A 25,426-nucleotide genomic window follows, 5' to 3' on the forward strand; every position below is an offset into this window, starting at 1 on the left:
TGTGAGCAAAGTGATTCTTTCGACTCTTTGGTACCTGCATTAGTGTGCACATAAACCTATTGCAAAGTTCTTTTCACAGTGGAACGTCGAGATATGTATTTTATCAAATTGTATTTGTATTTGGGAACAGCTTACTCTGCAAAGAACAGGAAGTCAAACCTGAGATCTTTTCTCCCTGTTATGAAACAAGATATCTATGCCCTGCCTTCACAAACACTCCATGCAGTCCTTGGTCCTTGTAAACAGTAATTAAAGGTGTATTGCTTAAAACCTTACTCTTCAACCCAAGAAGTCTCCTGTGAGTCTAAGCATAACGAAACCCAGAGTCGAGATTTTGTTGAAGCCAATCAGGTAGAGGAGCCCCAAGGGTGGTATTTTGGAGAAGCCAATCAGGTGGAGACCAAAATCGCAACTGAACTCGACTTGTGCTATTACTACTCAAGTAATTTCCATCGCGGCAGAAATATTGGGTCAAGAAAACTTCCATATTGAACGAGGAAGTGGGATGCGTGTTGGTACTCAGCAGGAGCACCGTTTCAAGATTCTCAAACATAGCTAGAGCATCTCGACATCCATCCAGATCATATGAATATTGATTAGATATAGATGATCCTGCCAACTCAGTCTCAACATTATGGATGCTCCTCATCGCTTCGACCGCAACTGGGTCGTATGCAGGGAAAAGTCTCTCGAGGGAGAGACTTATCTTGTCGAACGCGTATTGCGGTACGTTTGCGAAGAAGATGGGGGTATCTATCTTCGGGTTGAAATATATGGTACAAGGATACCGAAGGTTCATGCCGTCCACGGGTGAATGAAGATCCTGGTACAGTCGAACGTAATATTGGAGTGTTTCTGCGCGACTTTCTCTGTTGACAAAGGCGACCGGAACTCCGCTGATAGGAGGAATCCTTAGTTGCTTGCAGACAAGTTGATCTCTAGCAGATTCTCGGGATGGATTGTTGAAAGGAAGGGGCTCGCTGGATGGTGTTGGTCGTACGTAACCACATCGAAGCCTGACTTTTCTCGATTCGAAAGTTGACCGCCAAATCTTACGTCGGATTTCGATTTGCAACTCGCCGAAGAGAGGGAACTCTGGGCGTTGAGGCAGAATGTCCGTCTGGGTTCCTGGGTCAACAGCCTGAGGTTCCTTCACAGCTTGAGGTTCCTTAACAGCTTGTGGCTTCTCAGCTTGAGGTTTCTTGGTTCGAGGCTTCTTGCTTTGTGACTTCTTCGTTTGTGACTTCTTGGCCTTCTTGGATACACTGCCAGATGATTTTTTCGGATTCCTTTGGAAAAAAAAATTGATTAGTTATCATTCTAGTTATTGGGAAGCGTTCCTTACATGGTGTTATTTTGATCCATGATCGTTGATTGTGTTTGTTTATTGGATGATGATTGTTGAGAATATTTCGTGAACTTGGATTGTTCAAAGTTGTTATGCAGAAGGACAAAGTTGATATAATTAAGTAGATGTTGATTGTATTCTTGAACCTGTGTTGTTCGAAACTGTTGTGTAGAAGAGAAAGGCTTGTCAAATGATTGTATTTCTCGAGAATGTGTTGTTCTGAAATGTTGTGTGAACTGAAAGGTTTATATGATAAAATTTTGATCTCGGCTAAACGGCAGCTGTATGAAAACACTGCCCTAATATAATTCACTATACATATTACCATGGAATCACAAAGCTGATCTTTCAATCATGTGGCCCTCAAGGAGGTTGGCTAGTAAGCTACCTAGTATCTAGGTACTTGTGCATGCCTATTATTTACAGGTCTATTTCCTAAATTCACAAAATTTGTTGGTTCACAATTATTGAATTGTGTTATAAATTCACTGTCCTCGAACTGTATTATTCTACTTTACTGGACTTTATAGAATCTGGGAATTCAATCTCACTATATAGATAAGAAACGAGGCAAGAAAGATTCCTAATTGTTTGATTGTTTGCTGCTTTTTATTTTGCCAATGATCAAAACTAAAGAACAATTTGTAAAGCTCAGTCACCTGGACAAGACTATCAAGCTACAGAAAGCTTTATGATAAACTTTCGTCATCCTGTAAGTCTCAATCTCATTCAAACTCCTGATTGAATGAAATAAATCTCATGCTCCCCCCTTGTGCTACTCCACTCTGCTCCTCCGTGATCTGATCTTATCTACTCCTCCGTGTTAGGATCTCACAAAATACACCATTACGGTTCTCTCTTCCCCATACAAACTTCAGTTCTGCATTTCCAGTCCACTTGTTCTTGATCTGGTTAGTAACATAGTCTCTATCCAATAGGTCGTCCGTTGTGCCTTCAAATCTTGGGTGCAAAATCAACTCAACACGTTGAAGACTCTTGAAGCACTCAAGGATATGGGGCAGACCATTCATCGTTATGTAATAGCCAAGTCTGTTCTCCTCAAATTTCGCATGGTATATCTTGACCACGCGAATACGCTCGAGACAGCTTACAGTCTTCTGGTCGTATAGTGGAAATAGAGCTTGAATCTCGGAAGATGTAGTGTAAAAATTTGGGTAGACGAGGCTGAGACAGTCGACTTTCAGGTTGAAGTACATTACATGTGGTAGTCGCAAATTCGTTGCACCACTCTGGTAGTCATCATTGGATGTGGACTTCTCTGCTTGAGTATCACTTGAAGATGTTGTTTCTTGACTTCTGTAATGTGCTTGGTAAATTACATGATAATGCTTCAAAGTTTCAGCTCGGCTCTCTCGATTTGCAAATGCCATGGGAAGGTTATTACAGGCACGAAATGAAGGTGGATTGCTGTCCTGGAACAGGAACGATTTGGGTTTCATGAAAGACCATGGACCCAACATGAGATTTTGTCGTGGAAAGGAGTGGCGCCAAATCTTGTTTCGAAGTTCCAAAAATAAATGAGGAAAACGTAAAAAGGTTGTTGCTGGAATAGCTCTGGTACTTGTAAGATCTGTAGATGTTTCTTGACTGAGACCACTGTCTGCAATGTCTGGCAACTTTGAACTCAAATTCTTGATTGCATCATTGCCGGATTTCGAGTCATGGGAGGGTCTGGATTGGGAGAAAGAGTTAGTGGCCGCTGATATGAACATTTGAAGAGTGATTCATACTTAGCCGTGAATGAAAATTGCTCATTCTCTGATGTACTTGATGAGATTTCAAGCTTCGAGGCCACAAAAGCCTTTTCTTCATCCCTAGGCTGCAGGTCAGAGATTTTCCAAAGTAGTTTTGAAGAATACTAGAAAAGTTGATCTTACATGGTGGATGTCTGGCTCGACTCGATTTGACTTGACACTGGTGTGTGTTCGTAATGTCTGCCAGTTAGAGATGAAAGTCTAGAAATAGATTTGAGTAGGTAGATAATCAGAGTAATGCTCTACTTGAAGGTGGGTTAACCGGAATGTAAGCCTTGGTATCAACTTGATTTATAAGTGTGAAGGACTTCAGTCTGTTATGATTGTAGTTTCTCTCAGTCATTGTTACCTATTGGAAGGTAATACTTACATAAGGAAGCTCTAGCGCCTTGCTAAACAATTCAGTGCCCCATTTATGATCACATGTTTGATATCCCGACAGTAAGCGATGAGTTTTTATCCACCAATTTTTCAACAGAAAGTGTGGGTTGACAAGAAAGCCCAACCTTTGGCATTAAGCTTCGAGGCCACAAAGAAAATAACATGTTCCTCTACAATAGAAGTAGCCTTGTTGCACCACCTGTATCAGTGTGTCTCCAATTACCATAGACTTTTGTCAATATCACAATGATTATGTCGGAGCAGTGACAAGCACACAACTTCGCAAGATTTTTGGTAATCTGACATCTTCTATTTCTCCAACTGAATTATTGAGCATGTAGGAACTTCTGTTGAATAACAGATCAAAGGGGTATTAAATTCCCCAAAAAGGATTGACCTGTCTAAAATGGCGAAGGAGATACAGGCACTTAGCTTTCAAAATGTGTGTAACAAACACAATGCAGTTATAGTAAAATTATTGAATGTGTTTATTGGATTCAAAGACTAGCATAGCAAGTCTTGATTGATAGAATACAACTTGAACTATTTGAGATCCTGTAATTGACTGTCGTAGAGCTCAGCCAAGGGCTCTCATTCCCACACATCTTCCCTATTGATACCCTCTATTCCCTCCATTCCGAGCTGCTTTCATCCCAAGCTACTTTTGTTTGTTTCTAACTAGGCGATCAGAAAATGAAAGATTTGACCACTTGCTTCAAGTATCGACGATTGTAATACATGTACAAACCTATCAATCCTAGCATTGGAACTAGTCCATAAGGTCTTTGATCAGCAACCTTGACTCGCTCTTTTTCATTCTTCTCCTTGTAGTATGGGATGCAACGATTGCCATCAATTTTTACGGTAACCTTCATATGGTCGCCGGTTCCAGAAAATGTATTGCCTCTTTGAGTCATATCAAATGCAACAACGGTCTCCCTCCGCTCATCATGCCCTCCAGGCTCCTTACCAAATATAATGTTCATAGTTTTAAGGTTCTTAAGCATTCTAAGAACACGAGCGCCATGAAGGTTATTTCCTGTAGAGCCAGTACAATAAATTTCAATATGTTCAATTTCATCTACGATGCTAGAGGATCCTCGATCACGTTGAAGTATATCGAGCACATATTGGGGCATAGAGGGATTGCGGAAAGCATCTATGGTGAGGAATAGATGATCTATCTTTGGGTTGAAGTAGATGACATTGCAATTGCTGCTAAAATTGCTGCTGGGCTGTTTGACGAGATGATTTCCCAAGAAGATATGTTTCAGACCCTTAATTTTTGCTGGCGAAAACCATCGAGATTGTGTTGCGATTGGCTGTGTAAGGCGATAATAATGAAGTAATGTCAATTTGCGGCTTTCGTAATTGACAAACAAGGTAATTGGGAGGCTAGATCTTGCTTTAGGGCATGGTCGATCAATGAAACCAGTGTCATCTGCAGGATCTTTAACGCCTTCACGAAGATCGACTCTTCTGGGAACAAAACAGTGGAGCCAGACATTCATGCGAACCAACCAAGGAAAGCTGTTGAAATATGGAAAGGTTTCCGCAGATTGTATTTGCTGTAATTCGAGTCGATCGCCTTCAATATTATTGTGAATAATGTCGAAAGTTCCACCCTTGATTGAGACAGGGACCTGTTCATGGGGAAGTGGGCTAGTGGGCTCCCTGCAACTTTGTTAGATACGATCTCGAGTGCCAAGGTAATGATAGACCTACATGGTATTTGAGTGTATTATTGAGGTCAAGGAAATTTTGGAAGCTGCACAATTTTGTTGTTGTTGCTTGTGTTGTTGATGAGTGAAGGTGGATGGAGACTGAGTAGAAGTGGCGTAGATGCAACACTAGCTTGCTTGATCATGGATTGAATGACCAGATCTGCCTTGATCGGTATAAGAAGAACATAAATACTATCTCTAAGATGGAATATTGATTCACCAGAAGCCAACCAATACATAGGTAGCTGTAGTAGAGAGAATTCGAAGCTTGGGTTAGGGTTTTATCAATCAAGTGTCTCTCTTCAAAATGGATCAATGCCAAGGAATCCTCGTGCGACAAATGAAGCATGGATTCATTTACATGCAGATAAGTCAGGAGAAAGAGCTATGAGATCATCGACGATATGCCCTCATCCAGCAACAAAGACGATCCGAAGCCCATTGGGGTCTCCTTGCGTGATGAAAGATATATTGACCAGCTCACTCTCCTTCAATCTGTTGATAGAGAATCTGAGAAATATTTCACGGAATTGCCCTAGCGAGTTCGTTGATGTAGAAACTGATCCCGCTGCCATGAACGTCGATGCCTCCTTCTATACCAATGACAGTTCATGTTACCTGGCACAAGTGTTTCATATTGATCCGTCGAGCAGTCAGCATGAATTTGGATATCAGAAACAGGAGAAACGCTCCATCTTTTCGCATTTGTATGAGATATGCAAGAAAAGACCTACATCTTCCAAGGAATGGTTGAGCAACGGTCGACTCGGCGTTATGAGCTAGCAGATTATGATTCGGGTCAGACGAACTGTGAGAGGGTGACTCCACATGTAAAGATTGAAATGGAAAATATTATAGTAGACATACAAGATAGATTTTCAGGGTTTGAAACTCCAGGAATCTCGGTATTTCATGCTAGCAGATTAGTTTCAGCAGCATAGTGAAGACTGGCTATCAAGAACAGTTGAGGCAGACGATCCGAAGCCAGAAGAATATGAGGAAATAACATTCAGGAAAACTGGTCAATGAATTATGATAACAGTCAATGTTTAATTCATTAAAGCAGTAAAACAAACCTTTACAAGCGGAGAAATGGAGGCTGTTAGAAGAAAGCACGTGCAACTTCTACACTAAGGATCTCATGTATAAAAGCGAAATATGATGAATTTAAGGTTCTCAAACACCACAGCCACCATACCGCATGAAGACATATAAGTCTAGTCTAAGTGCTGTTATTCACGCATTACCGGAGACATCGTCTTGGGCAGTACCCTATGTGATTACACTTTCGGCAGCCTGGAACATTCAGAAACACAGAAGAGACTACTATCTCTAGCAGAGGTAAATCTCTTGTTTGTCATTCCACTGAGATGAAGACGCTTGGAACTGATAGACCTGATGAGGTCATTCATGACTCTCTAGCCCAAGAAAGCGGCACCATCATGGCCAATTAAATTGTCCTTCAAGAGGCAAGCCCAAAGGTTCACGATATACCTAGCTAGCGAGTCAATTAGTATAAAGCAAAATGCATGAATTCCCTAGGACTAGAGGCTGTATGGTTGTTTAGGTAGGGTAGGGACTAGCATGAAATAAGCATGATTTGTTAAGGGACCAAGATTTACTGTCATGAAGGAGTATATTTTCGCCATGAACGCCGGCTATAGTGTGGCAAAAGTGCAGTTTTGCAAGATGAACGAGGTGGAAAAGAAGCAATCAGCGATTCTATTTTGCTCTGAACCCAGAGACAAATTAGATCTTGAATTCTTCAAGAGTAGAGAGAATTTATATGATGTGTCGTTGGAAGTAGGTTCTGCCATTTCTCACCGCCGAAGCTTCTTTCGTGACCAATTTGAAATCTCTCCATACCTACTGATCGACACAAAAATAACATCAACACGGATAACAAAAGTAAACTACACTTCTCGCATAACATGGTTTATCATCGAATAAACCATATCATTGAGTGGACCACTTCAAAATACACTAAAATTAACCTTTTCCTAATATTTACATTTTAATAATTAATCAATATTTTTTAAAAAAGAAAAAAGATTTATTAATAAGAAAAGATTTCTTATACAAATATTTAGTTTTTATATGAAAATTGATATTATATTTTATAAAAATCATAAATTGTTACGATTTTCGTTACAAAAATATTATTTTAATAATAACTCCTATATTAATTAGAATTTTAAAAAACAAATTAGATTTCTATAATATTTCTATAATTAGATTTCATAATTTCAAATTTTATAAAATAATATTATTAAATAAAGAAAGTGTACGATTATGTATAGACGAATTTTATATGTATTTATAATGATCTACTCGATAATATAGTCCATTCGATAATAAACTACGTTACAAGTTCTCGGGAGTTTTAGAGTATTTTGGTGGCAAGGAGACGCTCGCACGACGGTTCTACCTCTGCACCGCTATAAGTCAGGACAAGGGCGTTGCCCATATGTTTGGCTATACATGCCTGAACGCTGGGAATTCTTTAGCATTCGGATGCCAAGTTGATTCAAATGATGGGTTGTTGATTCATCGCTATCTTTCAGCTCTGTCAACCACAAGCTTCGAGGTATTGCGATGCTAACAAATAAGATTTTCTTTCGAAGCGGCATACGAGATAGAGGGAAGTGATTTGAATTTTCTACCAAGCAGAAAAGATGAGAATGCCCACAGGTCGTTCGCCATTGACAACACGGCAAAATTGCATTGTCACATGCTATGATTTTCGCCTCACTTGCAAACGCTATAGTCTGCTGCCACGAAGACGCACCTTCCAGAACAACATGTGCCTTGAGGACCGGCGATGCTTACACAAGTAGCGCCCTTCGCCAAACACTAAATTGGAAGGGAATATCAGTATAACCCTTGTCAATTGATGTATCATATGTCAAGACACGGTGTAAATGACACGAACCTTCTTTTTTCGAAGGCAATGTGCATCATCTGCCACTCCTGGTTCGTTTTCACATAGTAACCCATCGCAGCATGTGCCAACAGGACCGGCGAATCCAGAGCAGAAAGTACCCTCGGTGAGACATTGCTATGGTTCAAAGATCAGACTTGGTGATTCAATATCTGGAGGTCAGGGTGGAGGAGGAAAAGCTACTGTGTATAATTTGTCCTGAGGAACAGCCACGGCGACAGTCGACGCTACGAGGAGCGCGAGGATACTGAGGGATTGACTGAGCTTCATTTTCTAAGGATTTTTGGGAAGTTTGATACTTAGAGATGAGAGAAGTTATTGATGAGGAAACGAATGAAACTAGGGAAGAACGATCCCATTTATATCCTCAGAAAATGTCTCTGAACGCCATCATAGGTGTATCGTTCTCATCAGCTGTTTATCAGTTGACCCAAGCTGACAGTCTGCCAAGTGACTGCCAAGAAGATTTACGAGAGCCCCTTACTTCCTCGAATTATATCGGCATGACGATTACCCTCTAGCAGATTGTATGCATGACCGTTTCAAGTCTGTGGGTGGTGCGTTATGTTGCCCCGCATCATGTCAGCATATCGCGAGCAAATCTAGTTACCTAGCGAAACGACAACAGGTATGTAATCCAGCAGGAAGGAATCTCAATGACGACTGGCGGTGAGCTACAGAACATGTTAATTTCAACAGTCTAGTTTCTCACACATTAATAAAACTTTACACATTTATGCTATGTGAAGGTCTTAGCAACCCATGATGAAGTGGGTCGAATCTTTTACTCGAAACTTACAAATGATTGTGTAGACAGAAAGGCTTCCATTTTTCAGTAACATTAATTTGGAAGCCAGACTACCTTAGACACCTGTCTCAAAAGATCACAGCCTTTTTATCTTATCAGTTCACAATTTCGAAACTGTCCATCATGTTTCCAAGCCACTTCCTCGGGAAAATGTAACCCCGAGTATTGCTCACAACCCCAGTCAGATCAAAAAGGGGTCCGGATGGACCATGAAGAATTACAACGCTGGGCTGGGTCCTATCCATATGTATATATGGCTGGTATCACATCACATGGCATGAGCTCTTGCGTCTGAACATTCCAGCCTTCTTGGAGATATATAAGGGTCTTATTATTTGCGTTACGATTCGAGCACACCGTTGTATTTGTTTGGCTATGTTCTGGAAGTCTTCGCATACTCATGCCACCATTCGGTTTGTGGACGCTTCCATTATTTTACGAGCTTGAAACTTTAGCGAATCAAGACTCGGAAGACACCAAGTTCTCGAGTATTCATATTCATCTTCTTTATATTTATCTTCTTCAGATACTGATCCCTTGCGAGTATTCCAATTGATATCGTTTGTAGCTAGCATACATATCTCAACATAGTCGTTGAGATCCTCGATCGAGGCATGTTTCAGCTCAAACATAGCTCGTGATGTCGGGAGGTCTTTTTGGTCTAACTGCGCAATGATCTTCAGAGGTTAGGGTCTAGCGGACTTTTTTATCATGCACATAATTCCTTCATTCCGATGACAACTGTATTACAATGACATAATCTTGACCACATCGGATGTGTCACCGTAACTCGAAATGCATGCACATCGCACCAGTCAACAGACCATCATGATCGAATGACGTTGCATCAGTCTGATTCGAGTTAATTTTTCTTTAGCATTGTCACTCCATAATTATCTAATCATATTCTGATTGGTGGTTCTTGAAAAATCCTTAGGCCGTCGCTAGATTTGTTGGTTGGTTCTTACCGCGCGGTACTGTTCATGGTGTACTTGTTGGTCACTAGGAATTGAGGAAGCCTTGGACTCCGAACGAATGACATGAGAAATGTCAAAGTACGTTTTTTTAATCTGATTGCTCAATTAAGAAACATGTCGTCTTTGTTGCGGGAAGTCCTTGGTGTTGCACAAGAAGGTATATCTCGAGCTAATTCAGCCAAAACCGCAAGTACCTTTCATAATATTAGGCTTGTTTGTTTTGGTAGTGAAGTTTCAAATAATGGAGATTTGAAATCATGCTTGGATTTGTGGTGTTAGTTCTGCTCTGCAGACTGAAAGCACCATAAAAAGCGGCGTTGAAGGTCAAGTTCAGATCTCAACGAGCGTTGGCGGCCAGAAATGGGTTTGAATAGGTCTCTACCCGTTCGATCAATCTTTCCGATGTCTCGTGAGCCATGAAGCGGATTCCAACCAAGATTCGACCTCTACTGCCCATGACCAATTGCCGAGTAAAGCGAATGATAAATTCCCTTACATTTAGTACAATGGTTATCTGCAATGTTTGAAACCATAACACTCGTGCTATAAATACAAAAATATTGTACTTCTTTGTACCGTGTGATAAATGCTGCCCCATGCCAAAGTTTTTTGGAACAGGCGAGCACAAGGCGGCGAAAAGCCCAGCTACCACGGCACCATCTAGTAATATTAGGCCACAGCAGAAAAGAAGACATTCGGATCAAGTCAAAAGCGGATCATCTCCTCGTCCCAGTATATTGGCATCAAAAACATGGCATACTTCTTCAACTGGTGAGCCCAGATCGAAGCTGCCCAAATCACAAAAGCAGAAAGAACGTGTGATAGAGTTCTTCCGCATATCAAGGAGTCCGGATGATAAAGATGATGAAGGCTATGATATCAAGTGTAGAGGTATCGATGCGGAAATGCTTATGGCAGACAAGGGTTCTTCAAGCAGAGAAAATGAATCTCTTCAACCAGCCCAACGTAGAGTTTTGACCGGTAGTCGATCCATGGTTAAAACAAAAAATTCAAGCAATCAATCTAGCTCGCAAGATTCGCCGGCCCCACGAAAAGCATTTGCGCCTTCGACCATTCCGAAATCACCATATCCAAATTCATCATCAGACACTTCATTTCTTGAACCACGCTCGCGTAGAGACGTGTGCAATCCAAGAGATCGAACCGACGACCCTGGCGCGGTATCTGATCCGGAATACCGCCGTGGAAGAGATGGTAGTAATTCGCGCAGAAGTCGAGAGAGAGAGAGAGGCGAAAGGTATGTTTCCATATTTCATCACTTATTTGCAAGAGTAATAAGTTAACATCAAATTAGTCCGATCCTCTGATGATGAGATTAGTCTCCCTAGTAGAGATCGCAATGGTAAAAGCAAGCCGAGTCATCAACCTCCAAGGGCGTCAGCAGACCAGAATTATAGTCAAGCTAAAGAAAAAAAAGGGAAATCCAAGCCCTGTCATTACAAAAATAATGATTATACTGAACCAAACTGCAACTCCTCCCGCAATGAACAGAAGCTACCTTCTGGGAGAAGGGAAAATCCCAAAGACTCGCCCCCAAAAGCTGCTAGGACTGAAGATCAGAATAGATATGTGGCGAGAGTCCCCACCAATGGTCATAAACCTCGTTCTTATCAGGTTCACGACTACAAAGGAGTTTATTTGACTTCTCTCAATGATCTGCATCGTGGGTATGAGAGAGGGCAGTGAGTATGATGGTGAAGGTCTAGAAGTCACGATATAATATCCTTCTATCTTCACTCTTTCCCCTTTGTTTTGAGTCGGTATTGTGTTATTTGATCGTCGCTTCTCTTGATTTGATTGTTCTATCAGTTAGCACATTTTCGTGTAGTTTATTCCGTTAAAAAATTTTTTCGTTCTCATAAAATATGGAGTGCCTGCTTCTTTTCCCTTTGAATCCATTTTTGACTGACAATCCTACGATATACACAAGCAACAAATCATTCTAAACATTGATATCAACTTTCGTCATAAGCACAATCAATTCTTGATTTTCCGTTGTATGACAACAGAAAAACCAACCGATGATCCTTCAAGAGGCTGGAGCAAGGCAAACTCACAACCGCCAACCGCCAACCTCCGCCCCACTCAAGCGCACACTACTCCAGGTCAAAGTTTTAACTAACCGTCATGAATCTTGTTTTACTGCCACTGCGATTCTTTCTTATACAAGTGACAAAAGAAAAATACCATGCAAGTGTTGGTAGCATCTTAAATTATACTATCTCTATAGTTTCCCTAGTGGAGAATTCTTCCAAGTAACCTTGACCCTAACCTTCTACTTCACAGACACCCCTTTTATCCATTAATCCCATCTCCCACATCTCATCTCATCCTAAAATAACATGCCCCTCCTCACACACCACGCTTTCCTCTCCTCCCCCCTTCCCCCTCCCCGCACACGCAGCAACACCGACCCGCGCCCCCCTAAACCCTCCCATCCCTCCTTATCCATCGCCTCCAAATACCCAAACGGCTGGGGAACCATCCATTTCTGTTCCCAAGGCCCCTTTTCCCCCCGTCGGACATCTATCTTCACCGACCAACATCTATCTTGCGAAGGCCATCCCGTGATTTTCGAATACGGTGACGATATCAAAGTATTCCATATCGGGGAAGCGAAGATTGCGAATTTTGGGGAGAGGATGGGGAGGAGTAGGATGGTTTTTGTGGGGAAGGAGGAGGAGAAGGAGGAGAAGGGGAAATGGAGAGAGGGGAGATGGAAAAATGGGAATGGGAATGGGATTGCGTCGAGTGGGAGAGAGAGTCAGATATTCGGAAGGGGGTTTCAGAAAGGAACACCGATTCGAAAGGGGAGGATGGTGAAAGATGAGAGGGGTTGTGTGAGAGCGGTGTATCAGGATGAAGAAGTGATTGAGTTGGGGAGGAGAATTGCGAGGGAATCGATTAGGGATGTTTCGATGCGTGAGTGTTTTTTTTTTTCTTTTTCTGTTTTTTTCTAGGAAGGGGTGTCACTAATATGAGTGTAGTTCTCAAAATACCTTTAATGCCGATAAAGAATTCGATGGAGGGAGATGCTGAATATAGTGTTAGAACACTGTGGAGTTGGGGGTTTGGAAATTGATGGAATTACTTGGATTGGGATACTTTGACCGAAGAAGTGTTTGTGGAAACGAGGAAAATAGGTGTTTGGAGATTTGAGGATTATGGGATATACTCTGGGATTGGATTATTCGGGTATACTTTTTGCGTTTTGATGGTAGCGCATATATGATAATGACTTACATGTTGTTGTGGATGGTTCTGTGAGGAAGATAGGTGCGATTTTTCGTTGGAAACTGATGAAAGGTGGCGCTTGCGTGAACTCCATATTGGTGGCAATGAAATTTATAGCAGAAGGACAAAAGATACCTGAAGCAAGGAGGTAGAATGCTAAAGACGCGTCGTAATTTTTGTGTCATTGAGCTGATGAGAACAGAGTGTAGTTGTAAAAGTTGCGTGTATACTTTTCTAACCCAGCGCCATCTCGAAATCTATTATACAGGTCATTAATCTATGGTATCGTTTGCCCGCTTATTAAAGCTCATGTCATGGTATTCTCTAGTTCGTGTCACTCGCTCGCTTTTCCCCTATCTATCCCATAGTATCTTCACCTAATCAAGCAAACTTCTTAATGTGCATCCCAGTTTTACTCAACCTAGCTGCAATAAAAAAAGCCACTGTTGTAATGAGCAATGCCCCACAAAATGAAATCGTAGGAACATATCCGGAACTCGAGAGGATCTGTCCAGCAACTGGTGTACCGACTAAAAGACCCAATCCACCAATCGCAAAAGCCATGCCCATTCTCGTGCCTACGACGCCCATGTGAGGACTAAGTGATACGATGATGGTGGGTGGAATTGAGACGAAACATCCTGTGGAAAATCCATAGAGGAGAGCGAATACGACGAGACCGCCAACAGAATGAACACCAGTCCAGCCGAAGGCTACGACACTTGCGATGAGTGTTCCTGGGATGATGATATTTAAGGGTCCGAATTTATCGGCAAAGTAGTTGGGGATAATGCGACCGAAGATAGATGCCGCATTAATAGTACTCAACATATAGAATGCCGAGTTTGACTTCATGATTTTTTCGTCAGTGGCGTAAGATGAGATGTAATAAAAAGGAATATTGAGACCCATGAACCCGAAAAAGAGGGCAATCGTAAAGAGCAAGTATGGTGGTTCTTTGAATGCGGCTAGATCTATGAGCTTTCGCTTTTGCGGAGGCTTCACACGCATCTTCATTATGCTGATGGAGATGGAAAGGGTAGCAAGGAATATAAATCCAAGGGCTCTTGTTGTCCAACCGAACCCGATTTTAGGTTGAAGGTTATGGAAAATGATTGGGTAAAGGACGCCACCTGAGAATATTAGCTGCTGACTTCATATCGCCGTGTCGAATGGTATAATAACCAATGAGAAAAGTACATACCAAGTGAGCTTCCACTAGCCGCAATCCCAGTAGCGAAAGCTTTCCGTGTTGAGAAATAAGTAGAAACGATCGCCACACTAGGAACAAAAAGACATCCCAGTCCAATTCCCATACACATAGCTTGTGCAAGTATAATTTGCCAGTAGCTTGTGGAGATAGATGTCATCATCATACCGAAGACAACCATGAATGTCCCAGTACATAAAAGAGGACGAAAGAGACCGGCATCTGGGGAGAAGTCAGCAATTCGTTGTTTGAAGAAAGGTAAAAGGGGAGAAATTACCAAACAGAGGACCAGTGAAAACTCCCACGAGTAAGAGCAAGAAAGCTTGAATAGAACCAATCCATGAGATATTAGATGGTGATTCGTGAGATAGTAAATCATTTTCATAAAAAGCTTGGAATGCACCAAACATATTTACTATACCCCTGTTGTCATTGTCAGCTCTGATTGGGTGTTGTTTCTTGAAATGGAAATCATACCATGAATTGAAGAATAAGAAGAAACTCCCAACCACTTGAAGCCATGCAACCACTCCTCCATTTGGAATATCGGCATGAGCATTCGGAGCCACCTGAGGAAGTTCTTCGGCAACAATGTCAGAACCGTTACCCGATAATTTTTCTCCCTTTGATTCAAAAGATCCCTCGGGCGAAGTATTTTGATCCATATCGGTGGATATCTGATCCATCGGGCGATGAACGGGATCGGGTTCAGATTTGGGATTATGAATAGTATGTATGGTTACCATGGAACCGGTATGTGGCTTTCGGCGGAGTGCACAAATTGATCGTATTAATTGAATCTTATCCCATGTATATCAAGCGAGTAGATTCTTCTCTCTTATATTCATCCTTTCGCGCTCTGAAGGTCCCGAAGTGAGAAACTAGCAACAGATTCACCAATATTAAGAGCGCGGGTTGATATATAAGTAGACCGCGGATGTTGCGGTAGGATCTTCTTTGTTTTAATATCCGCCAATTACATGAATCGTTGGTGGTAAGATCGTCAAAGATGTGGAGAAAGATCGTGGAAGGTGTCAAGAGTGGATATGAGACATGGGAAGATTTCTTCAAAATCTTCTTTTCGCCCGAGCGTTAGTGACGGTATTGGGACTCGGGAAATAGGTTCAAGGCCGAGTTTCATGTCGGTGATTTATTAATGGAAAGGCGAAACTCATGGCGGTGGGTGATATCGATTTCGAGAAGTGAAGTCGAAGGTTTCACGGAGTTATGGTTGTTGGAGGTGTACTTTGAGGCAATGAGGCAATGAGGCAATGTCACTAGTTGTGCCATAAGAACGGCGTCAGCAGTGATCAGTCATCTTCTTCACGTCTTTTGAGCAGGACTGGCCTTTCACCTCTTGAAGGATGGTCTTGTATCGCCCTGATCAGTATCGTCGTCGTCATCATTATCATCCAAAAAATCGGAATCATGTCACCCCGGCATTGGGAGAAGGCAACAAAAGATATCAAGGACGTACATTCCTGATTATTATCAATGCTCCCCAAGGGAAGAGAAGCCGGCGAATCTTTGAGAAACAACGTATCGATGAACTCAGTATTTTCACGATACCTATTGATAGTAACTTTCTGCACAATTGAATTCGACGACAGTGTGACAAAATGATAGGTCACCCGCATTACTCTTGATTCTGTGGTGCACTGTCTGAAGTTGAGCTCGTACCCACCTATCTAGGTAGACTTTCATCGATTTGCGTTACTCATCTTATCCGAAACCGAAAGGATATAATACCTCGAGATAGCTCGCTTGCTCACCCACGAAGCATGCTTAAATATTCAGTCTTCACAATCTATCAAGACACGTGAACCCAGTACCAGAACGGGATTGATATTTGTACTGCCCTTGCGTACCTAACTAACCTCAACATATCGCCATTCAACGCGATCAAATACAAACACTATAATCTTAAGCCATCAACTGCCAACTGTCAGCCGTCAACCCTCTCAACTTTTTGAACTTACCACAGGACTACTTCCGACCTCAATCTATGCCCCTCAACTTCTCAAAAGCTCGACTCGTGCAGCAGCATAAGGTCTTGATAGAGTGCTAGCAGTTTTGATACCGAGCAATATCATTATTTGTAACTCGCCAAACTGTCCGCCATTGTCATGGAATGAATTGAGCAGTGTCCTCAGAAACAACATCCCCTCGCACGAGACTATAGAATGTGACTGATGACCGAGGTCTGGCTTTGGCGATGAGGCTCAACTCGCTGGCTAGAAAAGCAATTTCGGTACACGATGGCGTGCAAGCAGCGACGATTTCCTGTAGAGGCTTGCCACTGAGAAGATAGAGAGGTAGAAGTACGTCGACCAGCCCCTCGCCAATTTCCTGAAAGGTGAAGTTATCTGAGAAATAGCATAGATCCCCGTATTCAGTTCTTATTGGGTCGTCGACAGAGCGTGTGCTGTTGTTCCGGAGACAGAAATAATTCTCAACCGCATCATCAATCTTTTCGGGATATCCTAGAGTATGTTAATACTCACTCATCTATTGATAGTACAGGATATTACTGACCTTGGAAGTGGGGTTGTATACTGGCTCGAAAATGTTCTACATCTTTTGCATGCGCAAGGAAACAGCTTCCAACAACCGCCTTCAAACTATCTGATTTGATCCATCATCGACCTTTCGATATAAGATCATGAGCTCCCTCACGATTTCACTGGAATTCCATTTGATAGCTCACCGAATGAAGAAGTTTAAGAACGGGCAAAGCGACAACTTTACTCCCGCTCACGGTGTACAGAGACAATCCAGCTCTTGACGATGCTTCAGTTTCCTCTGCAGTCTCATTACAGACCATTGATGAATACAAGGATTCAGACGAACAACCTCCTTATCAATACATCGATGAACCTACTCCGATACTATCCGCGGACCCTGGTAACGGTACAACTCCCTTTTTTTTTCTCTCTGTTTTGACAATCGCACATCTATATCTAATACCTCTCAGTTCTCCTTCCGACCTTCCATTCTCTTCCCATGGCCTTGATTGCAGCGAATTCCGAACTCGTTGTCCAAACTTCTCCACAAACACAACTGCTTTATGTGAAATGACCCAAGAGCAAACCAAGTACCCGCCTCCCTAAATACTGGTAATGCTGCAGTGAATTTTTTGAGACAAGGCTTGAGAGTAGCTGGAGGGTTTAGTGCTAGTAGAGGTTGGGGTGGTGACTTGTTGATTATGGGGTTGACATAGAGGTTTGAAACGAATGCCGATGTGATCACTCCTTCTAACCAAATTTCTTCTAATGATCAAATATCACATAAGTTACTGAATTGCTTTCAAACATCACATGTAGTCACGATGGAGTATTCGTAAGCTTCCCTTATCAATGCTCATCTAACAATGGACAAATGTGGGGCGCACAGCATTAGTTTGACACTTCACGTGGGGAATTCCGAAGTAGAAGTTCTTTCCAAGTGGAATTGCGGTATCTAAGTAGCATCGTGATCGTGAGCATTCTCTGATATTATCTTTGAACACAAGATGGCCCAGGAATCCTCGATATAAAATTAAGCAATAACCCACATTGCAAAGATCAAAACATCTTCTTCACTTCATTTCATCGCATTATCATATCATTTACCGGTACTCCAATATGACAACTTCCAAATCTTGGCCTTATACCAATGGTAATGGAAATGCAGAGAATGTAGGCGCCACGGTGACTGAAGCAATCATTGAAACCGACTTATTGATTGTTGGCACTGGACCTGCGGGCGCTTCTTTGGCTTGTTTCCTAGGGCATCATGGTGAGTCAATGCGGATTTCTCGGTGCCTTGGCACGTGACCTTCATTGAGCCTTCCAAAAGAATGCCTTTTATGACTAGATGACTGCGGAAGAATAAAAGTGAAGGGAGAAAATGAATAATGATACTGACGTCCGTAGGCCTACGAGGAATGCTTATCGCGGCCACTCCCAGTACAGCCGATACCCCTCGAGCTCACATAACTAATATGGCAGCAATGGAGTGTTTGCGTGATATAGGTTTGGAAGAGGAGTGTTTGCAAGTCGCTGTTAAGGGCGATTCAATGTTACATACACGATGGTGTCGTTCTTTGGCTGGTGAGGAATACGCGAGGATTTACTCATGGGGGAATGATCCAAAACGTGCCGTAGGTCGACGAGCAGGTGATGATAGCATTCTGATGACTAACAATTCTCACAGGGTGATTATGATGCTGCTAGTCCATGCAATCATGTCGATATTCCTCAGACAGTTCTCGAGCCGATTTTGATCAATCGGGCCTCTCATAGTGGATTTAATTGTCGATTTGATACCTCATTTTTGTCCTTTGAACGAGACTCAACCTCGGGGATAATTACCAGCAAACTCCAAGACAATCTAACGCAACAAATATATCATGTTCGATCAAAATACTTATTCGGATGTGATGGAGCTCGAAGTCAAGTCTTGAGACAGTTACAGATCCCATTAATCAAGAAACCTGGGCAAGGATTAGCTATCAATGTATTGGTCAAGGCCGAATTGCAACACGTGATGGAAAATAGAATGGGAAACCTACATTGGGTCGTGAGACCTGAAGATGAACTGACCGCCTTTGGCTGGAATGGATTGATTAGAATGGTAAAGCCTTGGAATGAGTAAGTGCTTTATCAAGTCTCAAGGAGAACATACTAACTTTCCAGGTGGATGTTCATTCTTCTTCCCTCTCCTGATGCCGGAACAAATTTCAATCCTTCAGACGATGAGTATTTGAGATGTGTCAAGGATATGATTGGGGATAATTCAATCCACGCAGAAATACTTGGAATCTCGAAATGGCTGATCAATGAAACTGTCGCAGAATACTATTCTGATGGAAATATGTATGTATCCGAGCTCCCTTACCATGGGAAATTACTCGCTTACTTTATAAAGATTTTGCCTTGGCGATGCAGTTCACCGCCATCCACCATTCAATGGCCTAGGCTCTAACACATGTATTCAAGATGCATATAATCTTGCATGGAAGATCGCCTATGTCTTGAAGGGAAAAGCGGAGAGCGGTCTTCTCGATTCATATACCTTAGAACGCCAACCGGTGGGTCAATCCGTTATCACACGAGCTAATCAAGGACTTCGAGATCATGGTCCAGTATGGGAAGCTTTAGGAATGATGGACCCATCTGTCGAAATTCGACGAGAACATTTTGCAGAACTCTCACAAGCTACACCTGAAGGAGCAGCTCGGCGAGCACGCTTCCAGGCTGCGATTGAAGGAACGGCACACGAGTTTCATGCCGTGGGTACTGAGATGAATCAACGTTACGAATCTTCTGCAATCGTTCTCGCGGATGAGAAACCAAGACCAGCATTACCGGCAGACCCGGTTCTTGAGCATGAAATTACTACTTATCCTGGAAGTCGTCTCCCTCATGCGTGGTTGAATACTAGACTTCCAGGAAAACAGTTTTCCACTATTGATCTAGCTGGCCATAGACAGTTTTGCCTTTTTACTGGGATTGGAGGAGAGAAATGGAGAGCTGCTGCTGCCAAGGCTTCAGAGGCTCTTGGAGTTGAGATTAATGTATATTCCATCGGTTGGAAACAAGATTATGAGGATGTGTATTTTGATTGGGCGAGACGAAGAGAAGTTGAGGAGAGTGGTTGTGTGTTGGTTAGACCGGATAGATTTGTAGCTTGGAGAGCTATGGAAATGATTGATGAGCCAGAGGAGAAGTTGATGAGTGTTTTGAAGAACATTCTAAGAGGTTAGACAATACTTGTTTGTTTTCAAGATACTTGAACATCAACCCACATGATGAGATTCGCACATCTCTTATCCGAGAGGGCAGGGATTACAGAAGGGAAGCTTTCCGGTGCCTGATTGTATTTAGCCGGTGCTTATATCTTCTACATCACATGGGGAATATTGAATACACCTTGTATCTTTTGGAGTCTTCATGATGATCGATTCTATTCAAAGAATTTCCCACATCTCGAATCTGCATTGTGTGCCCGTCGAACAGACTTGTTTGGTGCGCTTCTACATGTGATGCGGGGTTGTGATTCCACGACCCCGCAATGGTACAACACAGCATCTGTTAATTGCCCATCAGCCAATAAATGTTGTCTGGTCGTCATTTTTTGATTGATTCGTGCCCAAATTGAAAATAAAGAGTATTTCTATCGTCAGCCATGAAGTTAAGTGATCGTAGTCAAAAAGAGCTCAGCAATCGTTGCATGAGCTTTCATCCTTCAATTTCAAAGAAAGTCTATCCCAACTCTCAAAAATCATGCTCTACTCCGAAGGAAACCGTCTAATCTACCGCTACGACGCCGAAGAACTCTGGATAGATCCCTGGGGCCCCAACGCATTTCGAATCCGTTCTACCAAGGAATCCCAGTATCCCGATCCTTCTGAACTCTGGGCTCTCCAAGAAATCGACTCTCCAACCCCAACTATCCAAATCGAAGAGAAATCAGCCTCCATCACCAACGGCTCCATCCGCGCCACAATTTCCTCTCGCGGCAAAATAATCATCTACAACGACGAGGGAAAGATTCTCCTAGAAGAATACGCACGACATCGACTCGACGTCACCGATCCCAAATGTTCCGCCATCAACATCGAAGCACGAGAATACAAACCCAACCCCGGCGGCAGCTCCACCCACCATCTAACCCAACGCTTCGAATCTCAATCCCGACACGAAAAAATCTTCGGCATGGGTCAATACCAACATCCCTATCTCGATCTCAAGGGACTGGATCTGGAGCTCGCCCATCGGAATTCCCAAGCCAGCGTTCCCTTTGCCATCTCCTCTCTCGGGTACGGGATTCTCTGGAATAATCCCGGCATCGGCCGCGCGGTATTCGGGAAAAATATCATGAGTTTCGAAGCTTATTCTACTTCCTTTCTCGATTATTGGGTTGTGGCTGGAGATTCCCCCAAGGAAATCCTACAGCGCTATGCGGATGTCACGGGTAAGGTTCCCATGATGCCGGAATACGGATTGGGGTTTTGGCAGTGCAAGTTAAGGTATCAGACGCAGGAGGAATTGTTGCGTGTAGCGCGCGAATACAAAAAGAGGGAGTTACCGATTGATGTTATTGTGGTTGATTTTTTTCACTGGCCGCGACAGGGAGATTGGAGGTTTGATGAGAGGTTTTGGCCGGATCCTGATGCCATGATTGGAGAATTGAAAGAGATGGGGATAGAGCTTATGGTGTCGATTTGGCCGACTGTGGATACGAGGTCGGAGAATTTCGAAGAGATGCTCGAGAAAGGGTATTTGGTGAGGACGGATCGTGGAATTAGGATTGTCATGGATTTTGAGGGTGATACGATTCATTTTGATGCGACGAATCCGGGGGCGAGGAAATTTATCTGGGAAAAAGCGAAGAAGAATTATTATGACAAGGGGATTAAGGTTTTTTGGTTGGATGAAGCGGGTGAGTATTTTTGATTCTTTAATCTCAATCTCATCTTATCCAGCACTATACCATACCTCTTTGACTTCAATAATCTACCCAGAGAGAGACTAGATAGCTAGAGATAAATAGATCTAGATAGCTAACTCCCCACCCAGAACCCGAATACACCGCCTACGACTTCGACAACTACCGCTACCATCGCGGCACCAACCTCTCCATCGGTAATACCTACCCCGTCGAATACGCGCGGGCTTTCTACGAAGGCATGACCGCCTCAGGCCAAACCAACATCGTGAATCTTCTCCGCTGCGCCTGGGCCGGTTCCCAAAAATACGGCGCGCTAGTCTGGAGCGGGGATATCGCTTCCTCGTGGTCTTCATTCCGCAATCAACTTACTGCGGGATTGAATATGGGACTGGCGGGAATTCCATGGTGGACCACTGATATTGGGGGTTTTCATGGGGGAGATCCGACGGATCCGGCGTTTCGGGAATTGTTTGTGAGGTGGTTTCAGTGGGGGACGTTTTGTCCGGTGATGAGGTTGCATGGGGATCGAGAGCCGAAACAGCCGCAGGTGGGAGAGGGAGGGGGATCGACGTGTTTGAGTGGTGCGGATAATGAGGTTTGGTCTTATGGGGAAGAGGTTTATGAAATTTGTAAGAAATATATGATGTTACGAGAAGAGATGAGAGATTATACAAGGGGGTTGATGAAAGAGGCTAGTGAAAAGGGGAGTCCAGTAATGAGAACTTTGTTTTATGAGTTTCCGGAGGATAAGAAATGTTGGGAAATCGAGGAACAATATATGTTTGGGCCAAAGTATTTGGTTTGTCCTGTGTTTGAGGCTGGGGCAAAAAACATCAAGGTTTATCTTCCAGCAGGGACATCTTGGTCGCTGATTGGTAAAGAGAGAGATGAATCCTGGGAAGGAGGGCATGAGATTGAAGTGGCTTGTTCCATTGACACTATACCTGTATTCACTAGACAAGAGTAGGATAAGAGTAATGTCAAGTTATAATTCTCAAGAAGTCTCGAAAATGAGGCGAGCTCCTTTCCATGACCCGAATCGTTGATTAATACTGATTACTAACGTGAATTGTGTTGCCCTAGAGGATCGAAAGGTAAGATAATCATATAAATACAGGCTTCAGACTTCAGATTTACAAGCTGGCCTTTCCCCGACTTTCATATGGCAATATCAACACCAATAGTCCTGCTGCAATGAAAAGAGCTCCGCTTGTGTAAACTGGCGCCGAAGTTTCGAGATTGGCGAACATTGCAATAATAGGCTGCAAAAAGATTAGTCAATGTCCGTGGAAACTTTTTGACGGTCCAGTAATCTAAATCAATAAATGGAGAAAACCTACCGCCATAATCCCGAATATTCTGTTCGAAGTCGCCGTAAGAGCATTGCCCGTACCACGATCTTTGGTAGGAAATATTTCCGGTGTATATGCGTACAAAACAGCATACATCACATTGGAACAAAAGTTGAAAGCACAATTCCAACCCAATAATGCAGTAGATGTCATGGCCGTGGTTGAAGCATATAAGAATACTCCAGTAGCTGTCGTACTAAGAGCAAGAGTTCCTTTTCTACCCAAACTTGGCACCTCAATAAGGTAGCCACCAATAAGAGCGCCGGGAATCCCAAGCACAGATATGATCAGAGAGTTGCGATACGTCAAATATGTACTTCCATCTCCAAATTCAGCACCGCGAGTTGCTTGGATATAAGGAAGAAATGCGTTATAGAGTGGATATCCAAGACCAATGAATGCCCACACTAGCATAATCAAACCTGTAGAGAAGGCCAGCTTCCTTGTTGCAAATAAGGCACGAACATGAGATAAGTCCATTTGATGGAGTTTTCTTGACAAGGTTGCCGAGGCGTTGATGTGAGGAAGGGTGCCACAATCCTGAAGACGGGTGACAGTCACTATAGAAGTTTAGTATGTTTCAAGACAAGAAGAAATGAATGAGGTATACTTACAATTCGACTGTTTTCCATTTCTCCTCGCAACTTCCTGCACGACCTTAACTGCATCTTCATCTCTTCCCTTCCCCATCAAATATTTCGGACTTTCGAATATCGTAAAACACGTGAAACGAATGAAAAACTCAATCATAGAGATACCTCCCATAACGATAAGGAAATATCTCCATCCCATATTCTGTGATCGAGTGCATGTTAAACCTTCTTGGCACGTGAGGTTTCCCAATAAAGGCCAAGCAATTAAATTCGCAATAACTTGAGCTACAGCCCAGTCGACTGAAAGAACAGTAAGAAGATATTGATGAGAACCAGGAAGGAACTCGAGGAAAACTGCTGAATCGACGGGAAGATTCCCGCCTACACCAAAACTCCAGAGAGCTGCAAAACATCCAATAGCTGCAAAATTTGGTGAACCCGCAGCAATCAATCCAAAAACGGCGGTGATACCAAGCGTAGCATTAAAAGCTAAACGTCGACCAAAAATATCGCAACCAAAACCCCAAAACATAGCACCAGCCAGAAGGCCAATATTTTGAGCTAGAGTGAGTAGAGGTGGGTGCTTGGGCGAGAATTCATTGGTAATCGACGTGACTGTGTTCGTTGTTAGCTTTCTGAATAGAGAAAAAGACAAACTGGGATTGAATAGGTACATATAAGTGATGTAACAATTGGCCACAAGTTATCATTCGCCCAGCCAAATCCCACCACGACAAATAGTTGCCATTGATACCATCCCATGCCAATATCTTGGATCTGAGTAACATCACATGATCAGCGTCCATTACGTTTGAGCAGAGCCATCTGAATGTGGGGAGAGATCCAATCTTACAGCTTCATTCAAAACTCGAGCTTTTGCTTCATATATTGGATCGATTGTTCCAGGTGGTATCGCAGTCAAATTTAGACTCTCGACTTCTGACCGTTGAACGTAATCATCGTTGACATTCCCGTGTTTGACATCAGGTTCACCATCGTTTTCATTTGAGGAGGCAGGGTCGTTGTTAAGAATTTCGTTCGCCATATCAGCTTGTTCGCTGGTCGGTAATCTCTGATACCTCATCAGGGTTGCTGAAACCTGAGAAGCAGGCCTCACTAAGTACTTATGAATCGTTCTTGCTATCGGAAATCCTAGGCTAAATTAGTGCACGCCTGACGTCTGTTGCGTAAGACTTCACTCATGCTGTGGAACGGTGAATTCAGATCTTGGGATGCTATTGGATGTTCCAAGCCAAGTGTCCCGTCTCGATTTTTGTTTGGGAGGGATATGATAAAGATGTGGCAGGTGAAATTCAATGCTCTGATATCGAAAGTGTGAAGATTTGCGGTTGGGTGGCCAATATCAGGCAATCAATCTCAGGTAAGGTTAAGGTTAGTGTATAAACCTCGAAAACGGCGAAAAGACAGGCCGATCTCGACGAGTAGTTCAAATTGGACGTTGCATTAGGGTTTAGCTTGACCCATCACAGTAAGAGCTTATGAGGCCGCAAAGCAGCAATGAGGTGGCAGCGTACAAGGTTAAGAGTCAAAATCGAATGGTAACGCAGAGTAATCACACCATGCAAGCCATGGATTCCATCGAACACTTTCCCACTTCGGATTTCTTT

General features: G+C 42.9%; 10 protein-coding genes across 10 annotated transcripts; 4 read left to right on the plus strand and 6 right to left on the minus strand.

Moving 5' to 3' along the window:
• On the minus strand, window positions 1-1,365 carry EAF01_005613 (uncharacterized protein; the record flags this gene model as incomplete). The annotated part of the gene is made up of 2 exons (XM_038913867.1): window positions 1-1,289; window positions 1,346-1,365. The coding sequence occupies 2 exons, from the start codon at window positions 1,363-1,365 to the stop codon at window positions 305-307; spliced, it is 1,005 nt and encodes a 334-aa protein (XP_038770316.1). The 3' UTR covers window positions 1-304.
• Window positions 1,366-2,154: 789 nt separating this feature from the next.
• Window positions 2,155-5,015, minus strand: EAF01_005614 (uncharacterized protein; the record flags this gene model as incomplete). The annotated part of the gene is made up of 4 exons (XM_038913868.1): window positions 2,155-3,040; window positions 3,100-3,183; window positions 3,247-3,283; window positions 4,253-5,015. 4 exons carry the CDS (start codon window positions 5,013-5,015, stop codon window positions 2,155-2,157), a joined length of 1,770 nt encoding a protein of 589 aa, XP_038770317.1.
• A 528-nt stretch (window positions 5,016-5,543) lies between these two features.
• EAF01_005615 (uncharacterized protein) lies at window positions 5,544-6,011 on the plus strand (the record flags this gene model as incomplete). The annotated part of the gene is made up of 1 exon (XM_038913869.1): window positions 5,544-6,011. The coding sequence occupies one exon, from the start codon at window positions 5,544-5,546 to the stop codon at window positions 6,009-6,011; it is 468 nt and encodes a 155-aa protein (XP_038770318.1).
• Window positions 6,012-7,976: 1,965 nt separating this feature from the next.
• Window positions 7,977-8,439, minus strand: EAF01_005616 (uncharacterized protein; the record flags this gene model as incomplete). The annotated part of the gene is made up of 3 exons (XM_038913870.1): window positions 7,977-8,081; window positions 8,161-8,286; window positions 8,353-8,439. 3 exons carry the CDS (start codon window positions 8,437-8,439, stop codon window positions 7,977-7,979), a joined length of 318 nt encoding a protein of 105 aa, XP_038770319.1.
• Window positions 8,440-10,550: 2,111 nt separating this feature from the next.
• EAF01_005617 (uncharacterized protein) lies at window positions 10,551-11,661 on the plus strand (the record flags this gene model as incomplete). Its single annotated transcript, XM_038913871.1, has 2 exons — window positions 10,551-11,212; window positions 11,295-11,661. The coding sequence occupies 2 exons, from the start codon at window positions 10,551-10,553 to the stop codon at window positions 11,659-11,661; spliced, it is 1,029 nt and encodes a 342-aa protein (XP_038770320.1).
• A 1,929-nt stretch (window positions 11,662-13,590) lies between these two features.
• On the minus strand, window positions 13,591-15,165 carry EAF01_005618 (uncharacterized protein; the record flags this gene model as incomplete). Its single annotated transcript, XM_038913872.1, has 4 exons — window positions 13,591-14,342; window positions 14,414-14,641; window positions 14,697-14,842; window positions 14,897-15,165. 4 exons carry the CDS (start codon window positions 15,163-15,165, stop codon window positions 13,591-13,593), a joined length of 1,395 nt encoding a protein of 464 aa, XP_038770321.1.
• A 1,378-nt stretch (window positions 15,166-16,543) lies between these two features.
• On the minus strand, window positions 16,544-17,329 carry EAF01_005619 (uncharacterized protein; the record flags this gene model as incomplete). The annotated part of the gene is made up of 3 exons (XM_038913873.1): window positions 17,127-17,329; window positions 16,955-17,033; window positions 16,544-16,902 (listed from the first exon to the last, which is right to left on the minus strand). The coding sequence occupies exons 1-3, from the start codon at window positions 17,241-17,243 to the stop codon at window positions 16,544-16,546; spliced, it is 555 nt and encodes a 184-aa protein (XP_038770322.1). The 5' UTR covers window positions 17,244-17,329.
• A 713-nt stretch (window positions 17,330-18,042) lies between these two features.
• On the plus strand, window positions 18,043-20,165 carry EAF01_005620 (uncharacterized protein; the record flags this gene model as incomplete). The annotated part of the gene is made up of 5 exons (XM_038913874.1): window positions 18,043-18,196; window positions 18,334-18,560; window positions 18,614-19,050; window positions 19,096-19,275; window positions 19,328-20,165. The coding sequence occupies 5 exons, from the start codon at window positions 18,043-18,045 to the stop codon at window positions 20,163-20,165; spliced, it is 1,836 nt and encodes a 611-aa protein (XP_038770323.1).
• Window positions 20,166-20,685: 520 nt separating this feature from the next.
• On the plus strand, window positions 20,686-22,850 carry EAF01_005621 (uncharacterized protein; the record flags this gene model as incomplete). The annotated part of the gene is made up of 2 exons (XM_038913875.1): window positions 20,686-21,844; window positions 21,982-22,850. The coding sequence occupies 2 exons, from the start codon at window positions 20,686-20,688 to the stop codon at window positions 22,818-22,820; spliced, it is 1,998 nt and encodes a 665-aa protein (XP_038770324.1). The 3' UTR covers window positions 22,821-22,850.
• A 136-nt stretch (window positions 22,851-22,986) lies between these two features.
• On the minus strand, window positions 22,987-25,001 carry EAF01_005622 (uncharacterized protein; the record flags this gene model as incomplete). The annotated part of the gene is made up of 6 exons (XM_038913876.1): window positions 22,987-23,115; window positions 23,194-23,765; window positions 23,820-24,413; window positions 24,473-24,575; window positions 24,652-24,950; window positions 24,998-25,001. The coding sequence occupies 6 exons, from the start codon at window positions 24,999-25,001 to the stop codon at window positions 22,987-22,989; spliced, it is 1,701 nt and encodes a 566-aa protein (XP_038770325.1).
• Between the last annotated feature and the right edge of the window lie 425 nt (window positions 25,002-25,426).

The sequence above is a fragment of the Botrytis porri genome, assembly GCF_014898465.1.
Source record: "Botrytis porri strain MUCL 3234 chromosome Unknown BPOR_007, whole genome shotgun sequence".
In the NCBI taxonomy this organism is placed as follows: domain Eukaryota; kingdom Fungi; phylum Ascomycota; class Leotiomycetes; order Helotiales; family Sclerotiniaceae; genus Botrytis; species Botrytis porri.